Genomic DNA, 19995 nt, shown 5'->3' with positions numbered 1-19995 from the left:
AGCTTCTCTTTCTATTATATTTTGGAAATACTTCTGGGTAAAGAGAAATGCTTTGGAATATTTCTTACTTGCACTATGTGAAAAGAGTTTTATGGGGTTTCAACTGAAACATTTTGCAGGATGAAAGTATGGATTATAAAGATATAAAAACTGTTGTTCCAAAGTTGAGTGACACTCCCACCTACACAAAATATTACATGTATGTATTCTATATATTCATGCTATATTATGCATGAAGTGTAAAGATAGCTGCATACCCATCTCAGAAGCTGGGAAATGATTTTAATTTAAAATTAAATGTTTTTCTCTTTTTTGGGAAAATTCACAACATACATTGTTATGAATCTGTTTTGGATATCCGTTGTGTGTGGGTAGGTCCACATTAGTACCAGAGTCTTTTGTTTAAGACTTCTTGCAGGATTCAGGCTTTCTTTGTCTTCTAAAGCTACATTTTGCCCATGGTCCTTCTTTATTATGTATATTTTTTTTGTGTTGCACGGCAGTTAATACTGGAGAAAACCTTTAAATAAATTGATAACATATCAATTTTTCAGAAGTAAAACAGAGAGATTTGGATATTACAGGCAGTTTTGCCAAGTCATTGTCTAATTGATTAGGTCAGTCAAAATTTTATTTAAATTTCCCGATGATGGGCTGCATGTTCCCATGAAATCAAGCCTTACTCAACAGAATGTAGTACATAAAACAACTAAGTATGTCCAGGTCAAATAAATGTACCTTTGGCAAGCTCCTTTTATTTAAATTATGTACTTTTGTTTTATCATTTGGGAGCAGTTAAGGTGATTTCTTCGTATTTCATAGTGCAATTGTCACATTAAATGGTTGATAGTGGTGAGTATATGTAAACTCTGTTAGGAGGACTTAAATCCTGATTTAAGCACTGTTTAGTAGCAGTGAGGCTGTATATCTGATTCAGCCCCAAGACTGCTGGTATTTAAGCTGATTTAGAGGAGATAGGTGTATTTTTCGTATTTAAGCTCTAAATTCTAAAGTTGTCCGTGGACTGCAAACAGTAGGCTTTAAATTCTCAGCTTTTCTTTGGTTTACATTTTTTAATTGATCAGTGTATGTGAAAAACCCATGCAGCAGGGAATTTGTTAGATTCATTTTTTAGATGTTGGTATGTTAAAAACCTTTGGTATAAGTTTATATTTGAAGCAATGCTCTTAGTATGTGAAATGTAGCTGGCAAGTATTTTTATGTGTGCCTGTTAGTTTGAATGCATGATGCAGATCTGTTTTTTGTCCTAGCTGACGGTTATTATATCCTAATGGGTGCAACCCTGCACTAATGATCCTTGTGTATATAAATTCTTCTTCTTGTGAGCAGACACCATAGGCAACATAAAAATGTTTGCCTCAATTTCCCTGCAAAAAAGGATCTCAGAAACCAGACTTGGCCAAGTAACAGATTTTTTAAAGGTAGAGGAACCCAATAAAATTACCAGCTTTTCACAGCATGAGTCTACTTCCTTTTGACATATTGTGAGGTGTAGGTGAAATATTCTAACTGAACTGACAGTGTAAGGAAGACAGATAAGTAGAAAGCAAGATGAAAGTAAAAACCACCGATGATGATTGATATTGTAATAGCTATTAATTGTTTTGGTGCCTCTTTTGTAGATTTATGATACTTCACCTATATTACTTACACTTATATAAGCCGTGATATAATGAGATATAATGCATTAAAGTATCGTGGTTAAATTCACTGTATCAGGAAGAGCGTTTTGAAAAGCATATCAAGTTTTGTATTAATTTTGATAAAGTCTATATACATATGAATAAAAGTGGCTTTTGTTTTTCATAGAAAAATTTAAAAACTTTTGTTGTTCCCTTAAGTAAAAGTCAAAATAATTACTTTCTTTGATCTAGTGCAGTGGGGTTTTTTAAGCTTCTGCAATTCAAGCTAATTTACACAACATACTGTGAATGTATTGCACATATTATTTTAAGAATAAGAAGAATACTAAGACACCTGTGAATCTGAGGATTTCTTCCAGCTTTTCAAAATTATTGCTTCTTTTCAAAAAAAAGGGCCAATCTTCATAAATTTGCATGTTTTCATTTTTGTCTTCTGCTCCAAGTATGCATGGCATTCAGTTCAATCAGTCAGAAAGAAAAAAAAAAAAGGCTGAAGATACTAAAATATATGAAGATGAAATAAAGGAGGTTATTTGGATTTTGGCAGTACTTCTGACTAGTTACTGGGAATATGTCTCTACATACATTGACATCCTAAGATGTCCAGCTATATGGCTAGATTTTTAACTGCAGTTGTCTGCCCATGCGTTGCCAATAATACCAGTACAGGTTGTATAGCAAGTAAGTCAGAAAATATTTTCTTGCTGCTTTTATACAATCACATGCTCTCTCCAAAAGAGAAAATAACTCATATCAATGTCTCTTAAAATTGATTATTATTAGTTCTGTTAAAAACGTGGTTTAGCAGATTGTAATTGTATTTCATTAGTTTTTATCACAAACACTTTTTGTTTTATCATGTGACTTCAAAACAATGGTGATTTGTTAGATCTTGAGTTGAGTTAGATCTTGATGTTGAGTACAGAAACATGGATAACAGCATTAAAAAGCACTATGTGATTCTGGGGCCTTTTTGGTGACAAATATCTGGCTAAAAATTTGATCTAGGTGTGTAACTCTTGATATTTTTATTAAAGTGGGTTTTTTTATCAAATTACTTCTTGTCATCATAATAGTTCTGTACATAAAAATTTTACTATCAATTGCATGCTTTGCATTTCTAGTACAAGTTTAAATTGCCTCCACTAAGTCGCTTTTTCTAGATACAAGTAAATTTCTTTTCTGGACAATTAAATTTCTCCTCGTAAGCAGATTTCAGAATATGCTAAAATAGGATAAAAGTTAAACCACAAGGGGAACTCCATATGCATATTGCTAATCTTAAAAATTAAATATATTCGAATGTGAAACCAATTTTCCAAGAGATTTTCCATCTCTTGAGTTCTTTAGAAATTTTATTGGATGATACAGAAGACAGTGCAGCTCTTGGAACAGTCTTGGAGGAGGTAAGAGATAATCTCATAAATTCAAACCCTAATGAGTTTTCTTTAAAGAAAGGTTTTTTCAATCTCAGTTGTTCAGGCTTTATATTTGGTTACTGTCTTGAGGGTTTTTGAATCTTTCCAGTAAGACAAAAATGGTTGGAAATACTGCTTTTTTCATTGAGACTGTCTTCTGTATAATTCTTTACTTCTAACCAAGGTGTAATGTCAACAGATGGAATCACAATTGACAGGCAGATTTTAAAGGATTCTAAATGTCACTGGACCTTTTAATAAAATTAATTAGCCTGCCACAGAGAAAATTTACTAGCCTGCTGGTTAATTTCACAATGTAAAATCATGGAGTAGGTGGTAGAGCAGGTGAAAGCTTATTACTTTTAAATAATTATTTAAAGATGTGTGCATTGCCTCTTCCAAGCATTGATTGCAAAAGCAGCACGAGCTTTTAAAATCTTCTAAATGCATAAGCAGTTAAGGATCATTTGAGGAAATATAATACAGTTGAATTAAAGGTTATCAGATAGTAGCTAATGACAATTCACTGGTTATGTGCTTGATTCTTTTGGGATTAATGCTCTCAGTAATATTTAAATATAAGTCATGAGTTTTAAAACTGTGCCCAGTCCCATTATGATTCTTGAGGAAAAGCTGGTTTCAGAAAATTTAAACATCCAGAGTTACTTCCATTCCATTATGCATCTCTCAGCTTACTGGAATTTAACATTAGAGTACATTGGAAAGCACCATGAAGCAATCCCATTTAGTTTTCAGAAGAGTACCGATACATTGCCTGAATTGTAACAGGATTTGCAAATGCTGGAAGCATCTATGTCATATATTCCAAACACAGCAATATTTGGAACTAAGATAGGAAACATTTTGAGACTTCTCATTTTTAGTAATGAGGAATATTAATTGCTGAAGAGTATACTTCATGTGTTTCAGTGTGATATTGAAAAGTATTTATCTGGAAATTGGCATGTGGGTAATCTTCTACTGGAAAAAGCTATCTTAAATGTGAGCTTGTTGAAGATAACAAAAACTGTAGCACAATCTTTTGTGCTTGCAAATTTATAACTTGCAAACTTTGAAAGTTTGTCTACTTGTCTATTTACCGAGAATGCTAGCTCCTAGACAAGCATATCTCCGTGATTTCCCATGCACACAGGAAGACTTAAATACCCTAACCCTCAATTCCTTCCTATCCAGCCTTCTAAGCTAGCATGAAATCTGTGCTGTTCATTGTCTGGTATCAGTTGTTCTCATGTTCTCTTGTCAGGCCAACTACACAATCAGCTGACTGCTTGACTGGTCACATCTTTGGCTGCTGATTATATTGGAGAGAAAAAGTAGAGCACTATTCTCCTATGACAGAATTTACAGAACATTCTTGCAGGAGTGCTGTGATTTGATGTCAGAACAAAAATAAAACGCTGAAAATAAAAAAATATTAACTGGATACACATATGTCCTTTATCTAGGTTAGAACCCTTTGGTACATTTCTCAGGAAAAAGAATTGAAGTTTCAATTATGTTTTCCAGTGTCTAATTTGTGTTTGTATTCCATACAGCTATCTTGTGTGTTGATGACTCCGTAGTAGATCTGGAAACACTGGAAGCACTGTATGAAAATGTAAGTAAAGATGGGGTAAAAATTTGATTAATCACCAAAGTGTTTCGGACACAGACTTTAGGCTCCACAGGGAACTAGTGGGTAAGGTCCCCTGAGAAATTGTTTCTGATGCTTCTGGGGTCCATCAGTGCTGATTATTTTTCAAACACCACCTCATGAAGGGCACAGGAGCAGGCAATTCCTAAATGTCAGAATTCAAGCAGATGAAGCAGAAGGTTGGCTTGGCTGAGCTGGGATCTTCTTTTGGAGCTAAGGCAAAAAAAGAAGGAGTATGCCCAGTGGAAGTAAAGTCAGGTGATGTGGGAGGAATACGTAGATGCTGCTTGCCACTGTAGGGAGAAAATTTGTGCAGCCAAAGCTCTATTGGAGTTGAAGCTGACCAGAGCTGTGGGGGACAATAAAAAGAGGTTTTTAAAATATGTTAATAGCAAAAAGCAGTGTAAAAAAATAACATCAGCTTGTTACAGGATGAGGATGGCCACTTCACAAACAGGGACATAGACAAGGAAGACATGTTTAATGCTTTCTTTGCCTCTGTCTTCAACATGTGTGATGGGCTGAGGGGCTCCCAGTGCCCTGAGCTGGATGACCATGACTGTGAGATTGACCAACTCCCAGTCAGCTCTGAACTTGTGTGGGATCTGCTGCTCCAGCTGGATCCCTATATGTTTATGGGGCTGGATGGAATTCATCCGGGAATATTCAGAGAGTTAGCTGATGTCATTGTGAGGCCTGTGTTGATGATTTTTGAATGCTCTTGGGAATCTGGAGAGGTCCCAGTCAACTGGAAGTGTTTGGAAAATGCACTCATGCACATGGTGTGATTCTTGGGGTGTCCTGTGCAGGGCCAGGAGTTGTACTCAATGATCCTGATGGAACCCCTTCAACTCAGCATGTTCAGTGATTCTGTGATCAAAGGAAGCCAGTTGATGTAATCTTTTTGGATTTCAGTAAAAATGTTGATGCTGTCTCTCTCAGTATCCTTTTGAATAGAATGGCCAGCACACAGCTGGACAAACACATCACTTGATGGGTGAGCAACTGGTTCGTGGGTCAGGGACAAAGGGTTATAGTGAATGGGGTGACATCAGACTGGTGACCTGTCACTAGTGGGGTTCTGCAGGGCTGTATCCTAGGCCCTGTGTTCTTCAACATCTTCATTAACAGCTTGGACACAGGACTGGAATGTGTATTAGGTGAGTTTGACGATGATCCTAAATTGGGAGGAGCCATTGACTCCCTTGAAGGCAGAGAGGCCTTGACAAATCAGAGGCCTGTGCAATCACTAACCGCATGAAGTTTAAAAAAGACAAGCGACAGATTCTGCGCCTGGGATGGGGCAACTCTGGTTAATTACACTGGAAAGAAGCTCTATGGAAAGGGACCTGGGGGCCCTGGTCGATGGCAAGTTGAATGGCAGTCAGCAGTGCCCTGGCAGCCAGGAGGGCCAAGTGTGTCCTTGGGGGCGTCAAGCCCAGCATCGCCAGCCGGGCAAGGGAGGGGATTGTCCCTCTCTGCTCTGCACTGGGGCAGCCTCACCTCAAGTGCTGGGGGCAGTTCTGAGAGCCACAGTATAACAAAGATATAAAGTGTTACAGAGCATCCAAAGGAGGGCTATGAAGGTGGTGAAGGGTCTTGAGGGGAAGACATAAAAGGAGCAGCTGAGATCACTTGGCTTGTTCAACCTGGAGGAGACTGAGGAACAACCTCATAGCTGCCTGCAGCTTCTTCATGAGAGGAGGAGGAGGGCAGGCACTGATCTTCTCTTTGTGGTGACCAGTGACAGAACCTGAGGGAATGGCCTGAAGTTGTGTCAGGGAACATTTAGATTAGGTATTAGGAAAAGGTTCTTCACCCAGAGCTGGGTTGGGCACTGGAACAGGCTCCCCAGGGAAGTGGTCACAGCATCATCCTGACAGAGTTCAAGAAGTGTTTGGGCAATGCTCTTGTGCACGTGAAGTGACTCTTCGGGATGGTTCTGTGTAGTAAATGGCATGTAAGGCACTGAAGGAATTTATCATAGATCTTTAAGCGTTGCTCTTTTGCATAGTCTAAATGTTTATCAGTAAAAAAAAACATAATTGCTGTTTGCAGGCAAACAGGTAAAGTAGTAATTTATTATTTTCTTATTAATTAGTAACTAATTAGTTTATATTAATTCACTCAGAGAGCACAAAAGGATGAACTGGAGAAAATCAAGCAATATTATCAGACTTCAAAAGAGGAGGAACTGAAGCTTCTGGATAAACCAGAACAGTAAGATTTGGTTTTAAAATATTTTGTCATTTTGTAATGTAGTCCTTTGATGGTATGTTGAAAGCAATTTTGGTATGTAACTCTTGGTAAGTAATTATAAGTTTTTTTAAATTATGAGCTTCTTTTTGTGTATTTCAAGGCATGATGAAAAATTTGCCTTTATCAAAAAACTTTTTTCAGGCATGACAGATTTTACTACATCAACTCTGACCACCAGAAATGATAAAATATAGCCTTGTATCAGTAAGAATTTTTGTTCCCATTCTCACATTTCTAAAAGGCTTATCCTTCCCTTGGAGCATTTATGGCTAAATTAACACTTCAGAAAGCAGGGCCAGACTGATTTTGGTTGTTAATTATTTGAAAGACCTGCATGAACAGAGGGTTTGGGCTGGTCTTGTGGCAAAGACACACTGTACACTCTGATCAAGTTGACTGAAGACCTACAAGACTGATTCCACAGTTCCTCTCCTGCAACTGTTGTGGCCAGTGACAACTGTTAGAATGAAAAACTTCTTAAGCGTTGCTTCTTCTGTAGTAATACACCTTAGACTGATGTGAAGGAATCCTCAAGAATTCATGAACAGAATAGTAATCCTGAATTTTATTTTAGCGTATACATTCAGTTTCAGATTTTGGCCTCCCAGTGTTTTTGTCTTCTGCTACTTCACTGCTTTTTCTTTTTGAACTCTTACCCTCTTCAAATCTTTCCCTGAGCCCTCTCTGTCATATTGTTTCCTTTTCCATCTTATCTGTTTTTGTCTTCTCTGCTGTCTCTGATGTAAGAAGGGGTAGGGGGAGGAAGAACTGAAATAGCAGAGATAGTATATGATTGGTTAATGTCAGAATTATTACATATTCATGCCTTTCTTTGCCATTAGAATGTTAGTGCTGAAGAACAGATTATTTTTTTTCTTTTTCTCCTTACGTGAGGCACTCATTTGTGACTGCGCACTAAGGAATAGGCTAGTGTTAAGAGATAAGGCTATTATCTTACTCTCAATTAAGAGAGGCTATTGTTTTTTAGAAAGTCTTAAGAAGACAAATGTCTGTAAAGTGTATGTACTAGCTTACTTTTGCACCCCATATCCATGGCTTTCACTGCCTTGGGTTGGGGCATAAGGATACATTGTGTGACTAGCTGATGTTTTCCAGAGCTTGAAGCTTTGGCAGTCTGTTTGCTGTATGCCCAAGTTAAATAAATATGAATGCATTTTGTTTTCTGAAGAATACGAATCTTGTAGAGCTCTAGGGTTATAAGAAGTTGTCTTTTTTGTAACTTACAGTGGAGAGAGGTTAATCTTAATTAAAGACAAAGTTGTATTTATACTATCATTGTTCCATAATTAAGAACTGTAAATAAAGCAGTTATACCTGGTGGTTCAGAGCGAAATAGTAGTATCAAAGACAAAAGATATTTTTTTATCAATTATTACTCTGTGCTCTCTCTGCAAGTCTCAACTATCCCATTTTTACCCTATTATTAAACTACAGAGGTTAGGAAAACTAGCTTTTTTAAAGGTAGCTTAAGGGGAAAACAATTTGCTTTATGCATTTCTGTGAATTTTGTTGGACCTTCAAGATAATGTGCTTTCTGAAAACTCAGTAGATCATGTGCCCCTGGCTTTGTTGTCTAAGTCAGCCTCTAAGTCAACCTACCTATACAACTGGAGATTTGTTGGAACTGTGCTTTTCTTATTAGCTCCATAAAAGGTTAAAGACAGAAAAGTGCTAAATTTGTATGTGTGATTAAAAATATTTGCTGTGGGGCATAAGCCTCATGTGTGGTTCAATGGAGATCAGAACAAAAGTGTAAATGAAGTAATTTATCAGATGGTTGCACATACTAACAGAAGTCATTCATATAGTGAAACCATTGATTTGAGTTCACAGAAGTCTAAAGGAAACCTTTACATGCTTGGATTACTAGACAAAAAGCTTTCGTGGTATCACTGATGTTCTTCTTCTGCACGTGTGATTTTTATTTGTCTTGCTCATATGTTAACTTTGGCACAAACTGTAAGTACGACAGCAACATAACAATACCTCCCTAAATTAGGCTTCATGATAATAGTTGTTAAAATGCTAATATTAATTAGCATGATAAAGATTTATATGCAAAATTGGCCACAGTTTGGGGCTTTGCTAGCAGGATACAGATGTTATAGCTAGTTTCCAAGAGGCCCTTTTTGTTGTTTTATATTCTCTGTGTAGTCCTTTCCACTGTGAAATAAGTACTAGTAAAGGAAATAGCAAAATATGGTATTGGTTTGAACGTAGTTTGATTCAGGAAGTAGGGAGCAATTTATAATTGCTGTCCCAGTAATGCCACTTGCTTCTCTTTGAAGGCAGCTCTGCTTGGACTTCAGGTTGAATCCTGCTGTCATACTTAGAAGCTTGCAGGATTAGATACAACTTTTTCCCAAAAAATTGTTTCTAAATTTTATATTCTTCAAATGTGGATAAATTAGTTTACCTCATTAGAATCAGCCTTCCTTGTCCATCTTCTGCAAGAATGTTCCCTGACAGTAACACCATAACAATATGCCTGCTTTGAAAGTTCTTTCAAGTCCTTTACTACAAGGTTCAGGTAGACTAAAAGAGTTTTCAAGTAAATGCATTTTTTAGTTACAGTTTCTGAAAGAGAGGAGTACGATGTACCCTCACAGACATGAACAGCATATTTTCTATGTTTATTTTAGGCCATCAGAGTTGTAGTAATGAGAAACCCATCCAAAAACTATGTCATGGACACGTCATCATTACTTTAAAGTCAAAATCATACTTTTCTCAGACTAAAATTGAAATAAGAATATGTTTCTCTCCTAAAGTTTTGTCCATCTGAATTGGTAGTTTATCTGTGACAACCATAGTTTCATGCTATGACTTTTTGTTTAGTAGCTACATCTGTAGTCACTAGGATTCCTTTTTGTGACAGATTCAGTTGTAAGTGTTCTGTTTGGATATTTACTTTGGATACTCTGAATTCCAAAATCTGGAGACATCTTCTTTTTATGCTGATGCTCTTTTAACTCTCGTCACAATGACATTGTATTCTGATAATCAGCCATGTGGGAAATAGTTCTCTTTTCACAGGAAGGCAAGAATATGTGTCATTTGACTTTTTAAATTTAAACTTTTTAATTCTATGTATGTTAGAACTTTAATGAAGCAGTTTGGTTTTTCTTTCCTTTGTTTCTCTCACACAAAGTGCAAAATACCCTCTTTTTTTTTCCTGGCAATACCATTCATTCCCAATAGGAAGCATTTTTATTAATACCAGCTTGGCATTTCTTTTTTCCCACTTCTTAAGTCTAAGAGCCAAGCTGGGCCTCCCTGATCCTTCTCTCACAATAGGTTTTTTCATCAGGCGAGAAAGAAAAAGAAACAAAAAGAAACAAAAAAATGGTATTCCAGTTAAAACATAGTCTTTCACACCAGCCACAGGTGAATTTTGCTGATTTTTTAAACAGTCACTATGTACTCAGCAAAGCCTAGTATGTGTGAGAAGTGTATAAATCAGATTTGAACATATTTGAACATACTGTTATCATTTATTATGAAAAAGAAATAATTTGGAAAAATTGGGTGTATTGGCTTAAATAAATTTTTAAAAGTTAAGAAGAATTCAAGCTAATAAATTGAATACTGAATTTCCCATAATTCAGTGAGGTAGAAAAAAGTCTTTATAGCATTGCATTAAGGGGAATCTAAGGATATCTGTAGACAGGAGATTTAAGAATGATGCTAAAGTGATATTGGAGCAAAAGACAAGCTTGCTTCTGGATTTCAAGAAAGCTTGTGTATCTCTGAAATCTTAAACTCAAAACCTAAGAGCAAATTACTGCTATTATATATTGTTATTACAAGAAATGCTAAAGATTCTTGTATTATTAGCCAAGCTCTTATATTTTAAATTGATGAAAAGGGAGGAATTAGTGATGCCTTTGGGATGCTTTGATTTTGTGAGATATGAACTGCAGTTGTTGGATATGCCTCTGTTTGGTTTTATTTACCAAAGAGTTAAAAGACAAAAAGCTACAGTAGAGTCATGAGGAATATGTACCTGTGAGGACAGATATAGAGCAGATGAAGAAGAATTAGATTGGAAGAATTAAATTAGAAGAAGAAAATTAATGCTGAGAATCAGAAGAAAGCTGTTGGCAGATATTTTATATTATGAAATAAATTTGTAGGAATATATTGAGTTCTGTATTTCTGAGCAGATTTTTAAGGGAAACAAAACTGCATAAGTTAGTACATAGGTAGTGCTGTCTAGATTTTCCTTTTTTTTAAAATGAATTATTTAGGTTTGAGATTCTTCTATTTATTACTGTGCAGCTATGATAGTTAATGGACTGATATGATAATGATTAATGTCTTCCCTTTTTCTTGACATTAATAGGATTTTTTAATGCATTCTTAGCATAAAGAATATAACAATTACAGGCAGAGAAATATTCTTGGCACTCTGGGTTCCTACAATCCAGTATGTACCCCACAGAGAAGAATTACAAAGATTCACTAATAGTCCTTTTTTCCCCACAGATTTCTATATGAGTTATCTCAAATCCCCAACTTCGCAGAACGAGCTCAGTGTATTATCTTCCAGTCGGTTTTCTCTGAAGGGATAACATCTGTGCACCGGAAAGTAGATATTGTAACTCGTGTTTCCAAGGTAAGTCCTAATGAAATCTCAGTTAAAACTTAAATACATTTTAGAATATAGGAACCTTAATGCCGCTTACTGGCTTTTTAGGAAAATAAAACTATAGTAAATTTCTAGCTGCTTAAAAGAAAAAAGGGGAGAGGGAAGGTGGAAGGTGAATTGCGTGTGATGCCCCATGGAGTAGATAGAAATTATTTGTATTTGAATGGTTGATTTTTATTACTTTGCATATTAAGTAGTGTAACATATAATCTCCATAAACTATAAATTAAATACAAGACAAGCTTAGTACAGGGCCTTGCAAACTTCCTTTTTTTTTCCCTACCACTGTTGATGCCAATAGATGCTTGTCATGTTCATTAGCTTATTACTTTCCCTTGGCATCTATTAATTTCTGGTAACCCTGATACAGCAGAATTTTTAGTATGTGACAAAGCTCTACCTAATATTTTCATCCTATGAAAGACTAAGGACAAGGTGTATAAATTATAACAAATTATGAAAAGTAGAACGAGGTAGAAATTGAGAGAAATTAAATAGTGGTCTAAAAGTCTAACATCCAAACCAGAAAAGTAGTTAATTTTACTTTTTTTCTAATTTGAAGGTCAGCTTTTGATTATCTTTGCTTTCACAAAGTACCCGTGCTCTACGCCTTTGGATTTCTTTGCAGCAGTTACTTGTTTTTTCCTTTCTGAAGGAGGCATAAATAAGTAACTAGTGTTGTATGAGATAGGGAAAGTCATATTGCCTTCAGTTTACTTAAGAGGAGTTCACACTGAAACTGATTTATCCAGTGTATAAGGCTACATAGTTAAGAATTATGTCTGTGGCCTCAGATTCTCAAGTTACAGATGTCTTTGTATGTAACTGAAAATAATTTACTCTTTCTCCGCTGTGTTTCTAGAACTGTTTTCTGTTCTGAGGCATGTAATTAGTTAGTCCTTAGCCCTGTTATATCTGGATTAAGTATGGATCCAGGAACGTGAATTTTCAGACCTATGAGAAGTAGACTGAATGACAGTCTGAGTCTAACCTAGTGACAGCAAAAATAGCCCATCTCCATTTGTGAATTATGCAAACTCATCATAAACCACCTCCCTGTCTGTAAAATTTTTGAAGTCTTCTGAGAATGTTTAGAAATCTTCCATTAATCTTTTGTCATTGACATAGTTTTGATGCCATGTAATTTGCTTCGTATGTACTATCTTAGGGAGACACAGTCTAAAAAAAGTTTCTCTTAAAGTTTTGATTATTGCACCAGCTTCAGCTTCCCTTACCTATCAAGGTAAAAACAGACAAGAAAAAAACTTTAGCAAAAATAAAATTTAAAAAAGAGCTATTTTGTATTTGCAGTTAGAATTTTTGTGCCAACAGAATTTACAGACCAGTATCCATTTTCCAGGCTTTGCTGAGCATGACAAGTGTAAAGGAAATTTTGGGGTTGATTCTGGCTTTTGGAAATTATATGAACGGAGGGAATAGGACCCGAGGTCAAGCTGATGGATTTGGTTTGGAAATACTCCCCAAACTAAAGGATGTCAAAAGCAGAGTAAGTGCTAATGCTTATTTAAAGATAATTTTTCTGAAGTGATTTTTTTTTATTGTTCCTTCATCTGTCAGAAGTTAATCTTTTATTTCTTACTATTCTTGCTTGAAAAAGCAAGGTGCTTTGTATAATTTTCGTTCATTTTATCCTACCTTTTCACTTCCTTCTCCTGCACGTGTATATGTTTGCATAATTTCTAATTTCTCCTGTTCAGTACTACTAGGAAAATTATCTTAAGTGAGAACTTCTGTGTGTCTCTTTTACTAGCAGGGACTTAGTAACAGTAGGGTGGAGAGAAGTGAGAGAGCACAGACTACTCAAGCCTTCTCCAGTAAATGTCCCCATTCTTTTTTCATACTCTTAAATGAAGGTCGTTCTGTGTGAATAAAAATGCTTTAAAAATCAGGTTTAAAAACAAAATATCAATAGAAGTTCATTGTAGCATTATACACTAACAAATTATATATAAGGGATCAAAGAGATGTCACACCCAACAAGACACTTTCAGGGTTTTTTTTTAATTGTCAGTTAAATGGATGTAGGACATGAATTTTGAGTGGCATGCACAAGAAAATGCTCATAGATGGCAGTAAATTATTTTGTCAAAAATTGAGAAGCACTAGCTGGTTTTTGATTAGTCATGCTAGGATCAAAGTCAGGCTGAAAGGCTAGACACCTTCTGAGATGAGGTTACTTTGTTTCTTCTTTCAGTAGGGCAGAGGAGGAGGTGTTATGTAATGTAGGCAGTGGAAGCGCTGCTCAAAGTCATTCTTTGCCAAAACATACCAGGGCACCACATGAATAGAGGAAGCAGCAAAGAATAGGAGATAGTTTTCTGCTGATACTGGTATAGACCTGGAGTGTGAGAAAAAAAAATCTTTCATGCTCTTCCACTTTTCTTAAGTGAAGTGCTTTCTTGACTACAAGAGATGTAGATTTTAAGCTTTTGTTCCCCATTATGCTTCATATATATAGGAATGCATTTGTGAGACAGGCAGTGTCAGCAAAACTGTATATCTGTGCAGCATTTTGGTCTACTTGTGTATATCATCATTAACAAAGTGTAGAAACACATTTAATGAACTGTTCAGTGAGCAACTTGTTTTAATGAAAGCTTTTTCCATAGGATTTGAGTCCTTTGTCTCCTAAAGACACTGAGGTGCTGGAGCATGTCCAGAGATCAGAAAAACTGGTAAAGAGTCTGGAGCACAAGTCTTACAAGGAGCAGCGGAGGGAGCTGGGGTAGTTTAGCTTGAGGGAAAGGAGGCTCAGGTGAAACCTTATCACTCTCTACAACTCCCTGAAAAGAGGCTATAACCAGGTGGGGTCTTCTCCCAAGTAGCAAACAACAGGATGAGAGGAAGCAGCCTCAAGTAGTTTCAAGGGAAGTTTAGCTTGGATATTAGGAAAAATTTCTTCACTGGAAGAGTTATGAGGCATTGGAACAGGCTGCCCAGAGAGGTGGTGGAGTTAACGTCCCTGGAGGTAGCACTTAGGAATATAGTTTAGTGATGGACTTTGCAGTGCTGGATTTGCAGTTGGACTCAATGATCTTAAAGGTATTTTCCAACCTAAATGATGCTGTGATTCTAATTCTTGCTTTCCTATTCACTGTGATGGTTCAGCTGTCCTGTATGATCACTTTTTTCCCAGTCCTACTGCATGGACAAGACACAGTACAAACAGCAGCTTAACTAGAGCCGGGCCAAGTTTCCCATTACTCAGGTGTTTGTTGGCTGACTAGCCACCTTGAAGAAAAATGTAAAACTCAGCTTTGTCTGACTTTTCTCAGTAGAAGTGCTAGGTATGGTCTCGCTCTTCCATCTATCTATAAACTTCATAGAATTTAGTAATCTCTGGGACTTTACAATGTGGCTGAATTTAGCAAGCATGTTCCAAAATCATGCATTGTGAAAAGGAGTGCGTGATATAAAGTATAACTGTGTAAGACTTGTTCCTTAGCAAAACAAGCTAAAAAATTACATTATTTACAGTTTCCTGGTAGCCAGAATAAATATGTTATTAGTTTAGATTAGTTTCCAAATTGCATAAAACCTCAAAGGGTCCAGTTTCTAGAGGTTGACATGAAACCTCGGAGATAATTGATAGACTGTATTTGCAAAGGAGAAGAATGCATGGTCTTGTACATTTGAACATTAAGGTATTCTTCCTGTGTCCCATTACTCCCTTCTCATGAATTGCCTAAGTGAGCTGAATTCCTTGAGCTAAGGTAAAGAGCCAATGCTAAATATCTCTTATTTCACATAAAAGTCATTTATTGTCACATGAGCTTAGAAAGTTACTTTTTATAGAGATTTTTTGACCTGCCAGTAGTGGCTTCTAAAACTCTTATACATGCAGGGTGGCTTTTTCTGCATGACAGCAGTGACTTACTTAGTTAAGAATTTTACTGGTGTATGATACTAATAAAATATAATGTGTTGCAGACTCTCATATAGACAAGGCAGCTCTGTACAGGAAGTCAGACATTGTTCACATACAAATGTTTGTTCTGATACCTGTCAATATAAAATATGAAAACACATCCAAAAAACTTCAAAGACATTCCAGATATAATTCCCTATATCATGGTTCTTTTATATTGTTGAATGTAATGTATAACTTTTCCTTAGTTCATCTGGCCCATGCTGACCCAATGACATGTAACAAAATAAAATACTGTGTACAGTTGTGTGCAGGGACATGGAAATGGGGATTCCATAAAGTGAGAATTAAAATTCATATTTATATGGTAACAGCGCAGGAAATATATTTCTTAGTTGCATGCTGTCTGATTTCATATTTAGAATAAAATATGTAAAGCATCTATGCCTTTTTCAGATCTTTCTTATAGATGACTGAGATTAGGATTCAAGTAATCCTGTTCCCCTTAACGTATCTGAGGTGACTGTAATATTTAGTTTATATAATGTTTAAGAGTAATCTTATTGAATAGCATTGTTATTTTTAGTTAATATTATTATTCTGTAATGCCTTCTATTATTAAATAAAATGTGAGGAGAGCTTCTCTCATGTACTCTTCTCTGCATGTATTTTTGCCTGGTGTTTAAAACCAAAAGAAACTTAAGATCTGGTGGTAGTGGTATGATGAAGCCGATGTTGTAAAAGCCAATTTTTTTTGGTCAGTAATGCTAAGGCTAAAAAATATTGGGAATCCTATTTCTCACAGCAATATAAAATAATAATCCATTTTATTTGAAATAGAGTACATTTTCATTCACTTGAATCATATTAATCACACATTTTTAATTTTTCCTAGGATAATGGTATTAATCTTGTGGATTATGTCGTCATATATTACCTACGCCATTGTGATAAGGTAAAGGATTGATTTGCACTATCAGCCTCTCAAAAAGTGGGTTTCTTTAAGAGATGGTAAAAGGGTTTGTAATAGCTTTATAGAAATCTGAACATAGTACCTCTGATGGGAAAATGAAATCCATTTGTTTTGCTTTCTTATAATAGTTGTGTACCTCAACAGGCATGAAATTTGCTGTAAGTTTTAAGATAAGACCTTGGAAAATTTTGCATTGGGTGTTCCACTGCAGGCAATTAGCTGTGACTGCTGCAGACTGGACAGGTGGTCACTGCAGCCCTGTCTTACTACATGTGGGTTGCTGTAACATCGTAAAATTCCTTCTGATGTCATTATATTGGAAGGCAGAAGTATGATTTCTCTCTTAGGACAAGATGCAAGGACAAGTTGGTATTTTAAGATAGGTGAGTCAGCTTATGGGGATGAAGTTAGGGGTTGAAATGCTGCTTTGAGTGAGTTACATTCTATTGTATATGATACTCCTCCATATATGCGTTTATACGTGTTTTATACATTCATATACTAAATATATATATTTAATATATAAATATATATTGGCAACAGCCAAACTTATTGAGTGGAAAATTTAAACTATTGTATTTTAAATGAAAATGTTGCTATTAATTGATTTTAAGAATGTGATTGCTTTTTTTTTCTTCCTTTTTTTTAAATTCGTACGTAAGGTTGTTGAATTGATGAGTTAGCAGTTGTGAGATATGTAGATCTGTATCAGTTTTCTTTCTTTAGGGTTTTTGGGTTTGTTTGTTTCTCTTTCTTTTTTCTTATGTTTTCTGTTGTTGGTTTTGTTGGTTTGGGGTTTTTTGGGGGATTTGGATTTTTATGCTCTCTAATTAATTTATTTAAATATTTCTGCAAACTTTCTACTATACTGTAATTTTACTTCAGAGAGTTTTGTAAAACAAAACGGTGTATCTTCCTTGGGAGGAAATAAACACAGTGTGATTATCATGCATTGCACTTTCTCCACCAAAATGTTCTTATCTTTATAATAATAAAATAATTTTCCCCATTCACAAAACAATTGGTTCTCCAACCTATGAGTTTTCCATTATTACAGACTGAAATCTATGAAGGTATATGTATATTTTAAACTCAGTAGTATATGCTTGTACTTATGACAGCAATGTCATATTAATACCATTTATACATACTTGTTAAAATTCCACTGGAGATACTGCTTTGAACCTTGTAAAGTTTTTTGTTGGTTGGTTGGGGATTTTTTTTGGCTTTGTTTTGTTTCATTTGGCGGAGCTTCTGTTTGGTTTGTTTTTTTGTTTGTTTTACTTCTGATTGTTTTTTTCTTACGGTGCTAAAAATAAAATATATATGTAGGAGTTCTATACAGACTTTAACCCCTGTGATTTATTTGGCCACATAAACCTTCAACTGTGTCTTTTTATCTGTGTGAACTGCTTGAGGAAATGTATGAATAGGGTTTTCAATTAATGCTTATAAAGTGTGTGTGTTTTTAATGAATTGTGAGAGTGAAACCACAAACTTTTGGGCATAAGATCACTTCTTGCATTAAAATGGGCATTCCTATTATCTTTTTTTAAGAAACTTCTAATCCCTTATCTAAACCTTTATTGACATAAAATTAACTGAAATGTTGTGAGTTTAATGTTTCAAAGTTCAAATTGAGCACAGTTTGCTTTACGACATCTAAAAGGAAGTTTCAATACTCAGAATGGTCAGTATTTAATCTTGAATGAGATGTTGTTTTAGCAAGAATGATTTAAAATATGTTATTTTTGTAATTTTATAACACTGTTTCATAGATGAGAATTTTTAAAAAAAAGTATTTTATTTCACTGGAAGTGCATTCAATTTTCATAGTGGCCTGTTTGTTTGTTTGTTTGTTTAGGAAGCAGGAACAGACAAGAGTATTTTTCCTTTACCAGAACCACAGGATTTTTTCCAGGCCTCCCAAGTTAAATTTGAAGACCTAATAAAAGACTTAAGGAAACTGAAGAGAGATCTAGAAGGTAACTGGGAACTTTCACATTTGTTCTGCTAACAACAAAGTGCCACTTAAAATGTGATCTTTATGAGGTTTTCTTATTGCTAATTAGGTTTATAGTGTTGATTCATTTAGAGTTTTTACACTGTGGCACAAATTACTCACATAAATTAGAAAGAAAAAAAAATTTAACTCATGACTTAATAAAAATGAAAGTAGAGATCCTGAAAAGTAATTTTCCCTTTTACAATCAAAAGGCCCCTAAAGAAATCTTTCTGAATATTTCTTTAGCTATGTGTCAATTTTCCTCTGGCTTCTCCAGAACTTTGTGTTTAACTGTAGATATCTGTTAGCTCCATAACATAAATACTTTCTTCAGTACTTGTATAACAACAATTTAAAAGCTACAAGAAAGAGTTGAATACTATTAATGTAGAAATAAAACACAGCTTGCCAAGGCAGAGCAAAGGGAAATGGAAAGCTCCAGTTCAAAATATTTTCACCCTGGGACATAAAATAAACATTTAAAAATGTTTATTATAAAGAGGGGCTCAGAAACCCAACTCATCTATCAATCAAGGTACTGAGTGGAAATAAAGTAGGAAGGGTTGTTCTCTTAAGTATTCCAAGCAGTTTCTTTTCTATTTTGTGCTGCATACAATTTTCTAAAATAAATTCAGCAAATGATGACTCAGTATTTTAAGCCTTTTTCTTGTTACAGAAAAGTTTGTTACTTTACTAAGGCAGTTCTGTGTAGAAGATGGAGTTTAGGAAGAGAATCTGCATAAAAACCTGTAAAAACTTCTACATTTAGATTTACATCTTTGCACCAGAATGGAGGAGTCCTTTTATAATCAGTGTTGAACAAGATAATTGTTTTCAAATTTTTTCAATATAAGGTGTTGAAAACCGTTACAAAATAGTTTATCCTTACAGCTAGGAATTGCTGGATTAGGTCACTGCCATTCTTAGGATAATTTCAAAGGTTAATAGTGGTAGGAAAGTATCAGTTGTTGTTTGTTCGACCCGGGCATAAGTGAGTGCTCTATCTCCTCTCATCGCTTGGCCCTGTAAGCCCCTTGGCCTGCCCTCTTTTTGGGCTAGTTTTTGCAGAAACATGATCTGTGTTTGATCTTGTACTTTTTCAGCATGTAGTCCTGCTGTCATACATCTTAGTCATGCAGGATCTGCACTGAGGCTGGGACATTCACATCATATTTGTTCGACATTGCAAAGACAGCGAGTAGGAAAAGCTAAACTCTTTAACTCTTAAAATAAAAACTTCAGCTTTCTTGGAATCAATGATTTCTGTTTTCTAAACCAAGTTTTTGTAGCGATTTATAGCAAGTCTAGAAAAACTGTTATGTTGAGGTTGTTTTCATAATTCTTTGTGAAGGTGTATGTTAAACCCAGCCAAAGCAATTAACATACAAAGTTAATGACAACAAAGATTTGAAACCAAAAAGGTTGTGGAAATGTTTTCAGATGTTGGTATTTTATCACTTA

The 19995-nt window shown here is 35.3% G+C and overlaps 1 protein-coding gene across 6 annotated transcripts in view; it reads left to right on the top strand.

Annotated features, from left to right (window-relative positions):
• FMN1 (formin 1) overlaps positions 1 to 19995 on the top strand; it is a 188647-nt gene that overhangs the window by 110996 nt on the left and 57656 nt on the right. For all 6 annotated transcript variants that reach the window (XM_032110983.1, XM_032110984.1, XM_032110982.1 and 3 more), the window contains 6 exons: positions 4639 to 4700; positions 6868 to 6956; positions 11505 to 11634; positions 13028 to 13174; positions 16452 to 16511; positions 18394 to 18514. In XM_032110983.1, the coding sequence (XP_031966874.1) occupies positions 4639 to 4700; positions 6868 to 6956; positions 11505 to 11634; positions 13028 to 13174; positions 16452 to 16511; positions 18394 to 18514 (609 nt within the window). The remainder of the gene's footprint in view (positions 1 to 4638; positions 4701 to 6867; positions 6957 to 11504; positions 11635 to 13027; positions 13175 to 16451; positions 16512 to 18393; positions 18515 to 19995) is intronic.

This window comes from Corvus moneduloides, chromosome 6, assembly GCF_009650955.1.
Source record: "Corvus moneduloides isolate bCorMon1 chromosome 6, bCorMon1.pri, whole genome shotgun sequence".
NCBI classification, from domain to species: domain Eukaryota; kingdom Metazoa; phylum Chordata; class Aves; order Passeriformes; family Corvidae; genus Corvus; species Corvus moneduloides.
The sequence above is the reverse complement of the archived record's forward strand: the minus strand, read 5'-3'. Positions and strand labels throughout refer to the sequence as shown.